At 37.4% G+C, this 10,057-nt stretch overlaps 1 protein-coding gene across 4 annotated transcripts in view; it reads left to right on the forward strand.

Moving 5' to 3' along the window:
- TRIP12 (thyroid hormone receptor interactor 12) overlaps positions 1-6,759 on the forward strand; it is a 182,373-nt gene extending 175,614 nt beyond the window's left edge. For all 4 annotated transcript variants that reach the window (XM_019503595.1, XM_019503597.1, XM_019503596.1 and 1 more), the window contains 4 exons: positions 1,316-1,429; positions 4,548-4,642; positions 4,897-5,000; positions 6,224-6,759. In XM_019503595.1, coding sequence (XP_019359140.1) covers positions 1,316-1,429; positions 4,548-4,642; positions 4,897-5,000; positions 6,224-6,420 — 510 coding nt within the window. In that variant the 3' untranslated portion in view covers positions 6,421-6,759. The remainder of the gene's footprint in view (positions 1-1,315; positions 1,430-4,547; positions 4,643-4,896; positions 5,001-6,223) is intronic.
- The last annotated feature ends 3,298 nt before the right edge of the window (positions 6,760-10,057 follow it).

The following is a 10,057-nucleotide window of genomic DNA, read 5'->3' on the forward strand; positions in this document are numbered from 1 at the left end:
CTTTATATTTTTTTTTTTTTTTTTTGTTGGAGACATGAGGACACTTGGGATAGGTGCAGTCCTCAGTGAATACTACTGGAAAGTTTGAGTGGATAAGGTGTTTGTACATGTTCAGTGGAATGTATGTGGGCAACATCTCTAACACTTCTTCATCCAATCTTATCTGTAAAGGATTGCTACCAAGTAAAAACATTTAGAAATTCTGATGGATGGTTTTCTTCTCCTAGGGTGCTATATGGGGAAATCAGGCTTATTTTCCAGTGCCTGAGCATATATATACATTACTAGGTTCTCTTTCAGTATTCACAGTGCTTCAGTTGGAAGCCTAATATAAGCCTGAGGATGCAACTACAGATGGGGAGAACCTTAACACCCGTTTCAAATCCTTTTTTAAGATGGATTTCATGGGGTGGGGGTGGTAAAATTAATGACTCTTTAATTAGTGTTGTAATAGGGTTAAATATTTTGGGGGCCCGTGTTATACTAAGTCACTTTTCAGTGAATATCAACAGAAAAAAAATACACCAAGTGAACTTTGCATAATAAAGACTTTAAGGATTTCTGTTTATGCTTGCCTTGATAATGATGCATACCAACATAATGCAGTCTTCAGAAGTAAAATAACCCAAACTAAACTTGGGTTTTAGGTGCTGTATTGTCAAATACACATTTTGGGCCTATTTGTGGCCATGGTTTATATCTTTGATGCATCTTTTTAAAAGCCAAAACTGAAACACAAAGTTCTTAAATATTTGTGTAATATATTTACATACCCAAAACTTGAGGTGGGTGGACTAAATTTTTAATAAGCTTAGAAGGAGCTCTGGGTTTGGAGATGAGTTGAACTAAAAGAAACGTGCAACTATTTGGCAGGTTTAACTTGATGTAGAAGAGGGGACATGCAGCTTTTGAATGTACTCAACTAATTACAAGAAAAATTCTCAATGGAAATATCTATTGTAGCTGTTGGCAGCTTCAATTTTAGTGTTCCTACTCTGTTTATTTTTTTTCATAACTATATGCTCTAAAACACTTCTAGAGTACCACATCAGTTTTGGAGCAATTTGTTTCCCCTTTTCAGACGCAGCTGTTTGTTGCATTGCTACAAAAATGGGCTGGTGAAAGATGGAGGAAGTTGAGTAACACTGTACAGCAGCTGCTCAAATTGACAAACTGTTATTGTGGGCATTGGGCCACATTTCTAGTTGTCTTATACAATGGATGGTGGTGACAACTTGGCAAAACGAATAGTTGACTCTTCGAAACTTCCTTCATAGTCCTGTGCATTTAATGTGACATATTTTTCCTTTTGCAGCTTGTTATATTCTGGGCACTAAATGAAGGTGTTGCCAGACAATTTGATTCCTTCAGAGATGGATTTGAATCGGTCTTCCCCCTCAGCCATCTTCAGTACTTCTATCCTGAGGAGGTAAGTAAATGCATATATCACACATCCATGCAAAACGCCATAAGATTGTGCACTGGTATAATACAATGCAATCATCATGTATGTACGTTGACTAAATTTGTGAAACTTGTTTTACCAAGAAGAGTCAATGGCTTTTTAATTGCATATGTAAGGGTTACTGAGACTTTTTGGAATTTGACAGCAGTGCTAATTCGTGCATTTAAACCAAGGGTTGCTTTGTCTAGAGTGAAATAAAAGATTTCCCCTTAAGTTGCATACCCTTTTTACATGCAGATTTCTGTATTCTTGTGTTGCCAATGTATTGCAGTGTACTTCTGTGTAATATTATTTATTGCAGTAATACCACAAACCTGTAGATGTAGACCAGGACCTCTTTGTATGATGGTTAGCCAAAGTAATGCCTCTTTTCCTTAGCCAAATATTGAAAAAAAAAAAAATTAAACTTGTATTAAAAACGTGTACGTCGCTGCCAAATACGTAGCTATTCAGGATTGTCTCCCTCTGGCAGCGGCCTTTTTTCCCCGGTGAACAAGGGCATGTTTTTTGACATTGTAAGTCTTTTGTTCTTGTTGTGTGACAGTGGTTGTGTAGCCTCCATCACTTTGCTGTCATCCTGAAAAATTCATCCTCCTAGTCTGTCCTTCATCCTCTGAGCTATGCAGAGGATGAAACAGCACAGTTTATCCAAACAGCGAGATTGTCTGTGGTATGTATGTAAGCTGGTATATGGATGAGTGCTGCTATGCAGAAGCAGCACCTCAGATCTGTCAGGATGGACTGCAATATTTTTCAGTTTCTTCAGTGTCTTGACAGACCTATAGCCCATTGAGGCTAGAACTCAACAGGAAGGACATCTTCTATATCCATGGCTTGCTTAAGAGAGAAATTAGGAGGTTTTATTTTTCTGGCTGACCTTCATATTAGGAACTGCATAAACACAACATGCCATCTGTTCCAAATTTGCTTAAAATACGTATCAAATATGAGACAACAGAACAGATTAGCTCTAATGCAGAGCACACTGCTTGCCTTACCAAGCTTCTGTAGGTAATATGGTGAAGGAGAAATTTGAGAGGTGGTGAAGGGGGATAATGAAGCAATTTTGTGACTGTTTGCAGAAAGCTCGGTGAAAGTTAGTATGGATAAAAATGGGGTCTTGTTACTTTTTTTGAAACAAGTAGGTGGTACAGGCTGGAGTCTACACTTCAGTACTGGATACAGTAGTTAAATTGAGGCCGTTCAAAGCATATTTGCAAAAGTAAGGCATTAAGGAAGAAGAGTCAGTGGAGAGATTTGTGCAAAACAACATACTGGGAAAAAAACTTTCATAGTTTTTTAATGGCTGGAAGAGGCTGTTATAGAATTCAAGACAAATCTTGGGATGAGCTTTAGCTCTGAAGTTCAGGGACTGTCAGCCTGTGGGGGCTTTTGATCCGGCTCATGAATTTGGGGCTTTGATGGTAGGGGCTTGGTCCTTGCTGTGCCTGAGTGATCAGGGAGCATTCCCATCCTGTGCTGCACTTGAAGGGACCCAGACAGGGTTGTTCTGGCTCTCAGCCAGAAAAACATTGCCTTTGACTAGTGTAGTTAGAGAGAAAAAACTAGTCTGAGACAAACTTCTGCCTCTAAGCCTTGTGAAGGAATGGTTGGTTGTCTTGAATTACAGTAGCTAAGTGCCACCCCCCTCCACCTCCCATGATACTTTGTTTGGTGATAAGAGGTTCCCCAGAAGTTGAGTTGTGTGGGTGCTTACGCTCCTTCTCCTAAACACCATCCAGTTTGATTTTAAATGTACTGTAATGCATACTGGCTACTTTTACCAAACTGGCAGTACAAGTAAATAACTGAGTATGTGTACTGTGCTAGGCTTTGAATTGTCATTGTTGATGGAAACTTTCTCCTAGCAAGGCTTTGTTTATACACTACTATACTTTTGTTTTCTCTTTTGGTGGCCAGTATGGAGCAGTCCACACTCTCTCTCTTGGGAGGCCAGCTAAGATGTTGGCAACGTTCTCTTCCCACTTTGTAGCTGATAAAATCAGAGAACAGAAGCAGTATCCATGATTTAACTGACCAGAACTTGATATTGCATAACCTGAGTCTTGAGAAAAAGCTGCTTCAATAGGCCATTGTTGAAAATTGGTGCAAGTGACTCCCCAAACAATTGTAAATAATTGGTTTGTTAAACTAGCTCTGACTCAGGGTCATGGTCATGAGCAAAATATCTAAGTAGGTCAAAATCAACTTTTAAAAAATTATTTATAAGTTAGAATTGAAGCTATAACTTTACTGTTCATGTGTATCCCGGAAGCTTCAGTGGCAGGGCTGTTTCACCTTTTGTCTTCAGACTTCCTGGCTTTGCCTGCTAAAATGTTCCAGTAGTAGGGGTAGAAATGCAATGCATGGCAGTGATACCCATGTGCATTAGCTTTGGATCTGGGAGCACTTTAGGTCGGGCACAGTGCTGCAGTAATTGTTGCTTCTGGAACCAGAAGCAGTGTTTAGTGCTGAGAGGTAGTGGGGGGATAAAGAGAGCAGGTAAAGTGTGAACCCAAGTTTAAATATTCAGGTACCATGGAAATTCAGGCATGACTTGATTTCCCATAATTACAAGTTTAGCCTGCATTTGCTAAGTACAGAAAAGCAGCAGCAGACTCGTAGCTGACTGTATGGAGAGGGTAAGCCACTGGGGACCAACCTTTTTGATAGTTGTGCCATACTAGCCCCACACCTTCCCCTAGTGCCACTCCAATCTCTATTTCTGCCTGATCTGCTGCTCTGCCTTCTGCTCCCTGTCCACTCTGCTGCTGTGCTGCCTGCCTCCTCCCTCATCTCCGCAAGGTAGTAGAAGTAACGATAGAAAGAAGTTCCAGCAAATATTCACTTATTTAGATGTATATCTGCCCTATTCAAAAGACTCAGAGCAGCTTACAATAAAGAACCCACAGAGAATGCTCCCCATATGCTCCAAAATCCAAGACCTCCAATTTTCCTCTTTTTCCAAACCATCACCTCCCTGCCCAAACCCCCACACAAGCGAACCAATCCCAGCCATATAATGCTAGCACAGTGTGTTCATTCTGCATGAGGATAAATTCTCTGCTTTCAATTTTTATAGTTGGAACAGCTTCTGTGTGGCAGTAAAACGGATACTTGGGATGCAAAGACACTAATGGAGTGTTGCAGGCCAGATCATGGTTATACGCATGACAGGTAACACTGAGTTGATATACATATTTTGATGGACTAAATCCTATGATTGCAAATATTTGTGGAATGTGGTGTATCTTGCAATAGAAAAAGCAAGTTATAAAATGTTTGTTGCTTTTAGAATAGCTTTTAAAAATCTACTTGTATAGAGCATATAGCAATGATACTTTTGTTTTCTAAGAGAATTAATACTGTAAGGAAATACTGTGTAATACTGTAAGGTTAAAGGCTAACCATACCACTATTTTTTCTTTCAGCCGAGCTGTGAAGTACCTGTTTGAAATTCTCAGTAGTTTTGATAGTGAGCAGCAAAGATTGTTTCTCCAGTTTGTGACTGGTAGCCCCAGGCTGCCTGTAGGAGGTGGGTCTTATTTAATACATATGGTTTTGCCGAGTACGTATTGCCATCCATTCTGTACTTATCTAGTCTGTGTTGCTAATGGATTTTTCATTCAGAACGAGTGCAGTAAAAACCTGTTTCTACACATCCATTTCAAATTTTGAAATGCCACTCAACTGAAATCTGTGGTACTGTAGGCTAGTTCAGTTGGATAGATTTCATATCAAGTAATTGAAAAGTGCATTAATCAGATGGTGGTTTTGAATTGGTGACATTTCAGTAAAGCTTCTGGTTGAATCATCTCAGAAAATATGGGGGTGAGAGGGGTTAGCCAATGTTGCCAGATATCATCATGCGGTGTGAAAAGGAATGGCCTACGTAAAAACATTCTTAATGTTCTTTCACTGAATGCAGGTATGCATGTTTTGGGGATACAGGTTGTAGCCATACTGGTCCACAGGCAAAAAGAATCAGTACTCTGGGTAGAGGTGATATCTTTGATTAAACCAACTAGATATTTAAAAAAAAAAAAATCTTTATTTGCAAGCTTTCGGGCACACTTGCCCTTCTTGAGGCATAAGAGAATGTAAGCATTCATTTCATTTCCACCTAGGAGAAATTTTACAATCTTTCCATTCTCCTATACCTGAAGAAGGGCGAGTATGCCTGAAAGCTTGAAAATAAAGAATTTTTTTGCAAATATATACTTGGTCTAATATAAGATATCACCTCTACCCAGAGTTCTGATTCCTGTACGCATGTTAGGAGATTATATATAACATTCAAGTTAGAAATGATAAATAAAGAAAATGAGAATATTAGTAATTTGTTGGGAGTTTGCCTCCTTGGTATTTCATACATTCCTAAATTAGTGTGAACATTTTTAAAAAGTGACCCCCTTGATTTTTAGAAAAAACAAAGACTTATTCTTTAACTGTGCTTTGTAAATCAAAATGAAACCTTTATTAACCCTTTTTAGCCCTTCTTACATTTCTCAGTTTTCATAGTTCCTATAAAGACTAACTTTGCAAGAATTGATTGAAAATGGAAAAACTTTGCCAGAAATTTTTAATGAAACTATATAGTAAAACACGAGTAAGATCTTTCAGGGATCTGTGCAATGGAATGAAAATTAAAGCATGCCTCTGCAGTAAGTATAGACTGCAGTAGTGTTCCCTGTGGTTAATGGTATTTAAGAACAGCATTTTTAAGAGTGACAATTTTCCTCTTTCTTATAATTACAGGCTTTAGAAGTTTGAATCCTCCATTGACAATTGTACGTAAGACATTTGAGTCTACAGAAAATCCAGATGACTTCTTGCCCTCAGTAATGACTTGTGTGAACTATCTCAAGTTGCCAGACTATTCAACTATTGAGATAATGCGAGAAAAACTCTTGATAGCTGCGAGAGAAGGGCAGCAGTCATTCCATCTTTCCTGATCACAATGAAAAATGCAATGTCTGCCTGTTACAGCAAAACAGAAAAATCATGATTCTTTTCTAAATGTATCACCTGAGTCAAGGAAAAGTGTTACGCCTTGTTGTAGAAAAACGGCTTGCAGATTATAAACAAAGACACTTGGTTGATATTCATTAAAGGCCCCGTGGACTTAAAGTGATCAGGCCCTAAAAAAGTTGTTGTGACAAGGTTTCTTTAGCAAGTTCTTGTTTAAATTATCATTTATTTGATGAGTGAAGTTTTTAACTTGCTTTGCTGTGTGAAATTTAAAAAGGGATGTTTTTCCAGGCTGGAACAATAAATGTCGCTGTGCAGTTTAATACTGGGCTGTGTGTATCCATCTAGCTAAGTCTGCAGTTTTTCCTCCAAAGACAACTTTTGTACATAAGTACAGAAATTAAAATACACCATGTATTTGACAAATCTAGTTTAGTAGACTAGTTCTGTGTACCTTCACTTGCTTCTGATTTTTTTTTTTTTTTTTTTTTTTTTTTTATTATTTTTTCTTCCCCTCCCTGCTCCACCTCATATATTGTCTGATGTGCAATTCACTTGGTTCTTTTTGTGTGCAGCACTCTCAGCAATTGTTACGTTTTGGTTAGCCATGGGCATTTACTGCTCCATGTTTTCTCTCAAATTAAGATGATTTAAATTTTACTGAATTCAAATATATATTGTCAATATAATTCAGCCTTTGTAACTAGATAGAATCTTTCTTATAGCTTAGTTTTAATGTAGCAGTAGGATATATTGGCTACAGTCTTTACCAGATGACACTCTAGAATTGTTTACACAGTGATTCAGGCAACAGAAGCCTCTTACCAGAGGCTACAAAGAATTAATTTTTTTTGTGTAGTTGAAAAATACAACAGATTGGGCTGGCCAATATTTATTATAAGGCCAGAGCATTTTGAACCGATGTAAAGTTTTGGATTTTTTTTTTTTAAGCAACAATTTAGCAGTTTCCATTCCCTGGTCAGGTAAACAAACTTCTCGTTTTTGATTTCAAGTTCATGTTTACTTTTGTAGTTTTTTTTTTTTTCCTTCCCCAGTGCTAGCTTGGAACAAACAGTTCAGCCTTTGTCTTTTGACACAGATAAAGCACCTGTAAGCAATGCTCTGTCCAACTGTTTTATGTGCTGATTTCTCAAATCTGCAATAATTTACTTCATCAGGTTAATGTTTTTACCTGAATATAAATAAAAAAAAGTTTGCTTCACCTTTCTGTTCATAGTTTTGTACTGTATGCATAAGTTCAATTGCGTAAATTATTTCAATGCAAGTAAATCATCTTAAATCTCCCCTGGGTAACAGCCCTCAACCTGTGGATGATTTACTACTAAAACAAGAGTTTCTAAGATCTGCTATTCAACTTAGAAAATGGTGGAGGAAAAAAAGGAAGGCGAATACTTGTTTTTTCTTTCTATGGGCTACTCTAAACATTCCTGAGATGTACATGCTATATAGTTCATCTCTATGAAAATCTGATATCATAGTTATTACTTTATTCAACTTTGAGAAATCAAAATTAGTTTTTCATTGCTTAGCAATTGTTAAATTCTGCTTAATCAGGTGAGGATTTCCCTTAAGCTAACAACAGAAGTTTTCTTTAGCTAAATAACTGTATTTTCAGAAAATGTATTTTGCTAAATGTAACTGGCATTCTTTACAGCTAGCATTCACAGAATGGCATGTGGTTGCTCATACCAGGTTCCACCAAACTGTAATGCAAACTTGTCATGAGCAGTGGACTGTAAAACCCTTGCACAAAGTCTGATAACTGAGCAGTTTTAAGTATCATATTAAGAATAGAACGAAGGTGCTTCACACTGTACATATAATATTGATAGTGCACAATGTGGCATAGTTTTCAGAAGAAGTTAAAGGCAGTGTTACAGTATGGACTTGGACTGGTGTTTTAAAATTGTTCTGATAACTTGATCAAACTGAGCACAACACAGTGTTTATAGTGTGTGGATAGCAATTTGTTCATTTTTTTAAGGTTCTATATTTAAAAAAAACCGAACAACTGACTTGTGTAAAAAGCTAATATTTTGTATTAAAATATCATGTGTATTGATATTTTTTTACCCATGTTGTCTCCCTACAGAATCTGGCTTTCATTGACTTGAGGAGTTTTTTAAAATTTGGAATTTGTCATTTGTATGACAATTCAGTCCATTACAATTTGGTAACAATGGCCTATGTTAAGCAAGTTGTCAGTCACACTAGAGTTCCTTGTGGATGATTGTCTGTTAACCAAAACTACTACCAGAGTTTGGTATCCTGGTTGTCAGTCTAGGCAGAAAGACCAAGGATTTATTTGCCTTGGAAACTGAACTTTAAATCCTGTAAGTGGTTTGTCTGGGACAGTGTGGGGAAGTCTGCATGACTATGACTGCTTTACCACTCATCAGTACACTGAAGGCTGTAGTTCCTGTTACTCCAGTACCTTTTCAAAAGCAATGCATTTAAACATATGTCTTGTATTAATAATTATAAAGTGGTAGGCTATATAATAACAGTGGAACTGTCTGTTTTTGGAAGATCTAGAGTTGGGACACAACTGAATCCCTAGTAGATATTTTGTCCATACAACACAATTCAGTGCAATAAGTCATCCACCTAGCAATTCAACCCTTGAGTGGCTGTGATACAGGAGTGAAGTACGTCACAATTTCAGAAATGGAGACTTCTATTTGCATGGGAAATTTCTAACATAAACCTGATATTGACTCTTATTGAACTGAGGGGCTATTTTTGGCTTCGTCTAACCTCCTTCCCAAGAAAGAAGTTAAACTACCAAAAAAAAGAAAAAGCATTCTTTATATCAAATAAATGTCTATCTGGGGGCTTATTACCAGCAATTGGATTTAAAAAAAATGTATAGCTTTGATTGTACAAAACCTTTCCTATGTAGACAAAACCTTTAAAATTTTGTCCATTCTGTAGATAATGGTAGTAAAAGCCATTAGTCACCCCATAAACTCTGGAATTCATCTGATTCATAGGAAAATAGTTTACTTAATAGTGCAAATATTTGGACTTCCCCATAAATATACTGGGGCAAAAACACAAAGTATGGGTGAAGTCCGTATGTGATAGCAAATTGAGTTGATTACATGTGAAATGTCATGTGCAGACTGCCCATGTAAGTAATTGTTTGTTCTCTCTGGTGTGTGGTGTTTTTGGGTTTTGTTTTGCTTTGTTTTTTTTTTAATGGACTCTATGCCTAGCTGTCTTTTTTTTTTTTCCTTTTTGTTACCTCATTTCCACTTTATTCCTGTCTGCATTGCCTATTTACTGAGTACCTAGGAGCCAGGCCTTGGTCTTGCTTTTCTACATGATTGATGGATCGTTGCCTGTTTCAGTTGTTCCTCACTTCCTGTAGGTTCTGGAGGCAGCTCTGAATTATTATTTACAGAGCTCCAGGGTCTGGTCACACATTAGTTTCTGTCTACACAAATAATTGGCAAATTTTGATACCCCTGCCTTGCCTGTAAGTATCTTATCTCCCAAAGTTGATGCTGGTATAGCAATGAGCAGTAATACTCCTTCTCTTCTCCATGTAGAGGTCAATTTTCAGGGATCCTTTGTTGAAAAGGACTGGCGACTCAT

Source organism: Gavialis gangeticus, unplaced genomic scaffold (genome assembly GCF_001723915.1).
Source record: "Gavialis gangeticus isolate Ggan-Ray unplaced genomic scaffold, GavGan_comp1, whole genome shotgun sequence".
NCBI classification, from domain to species: domain Eukaryota; kingdom Metazoa; phylum Chordata; order Crocodylia; family Gavialidae; genus Gavialis; species Gavialis gangeticus.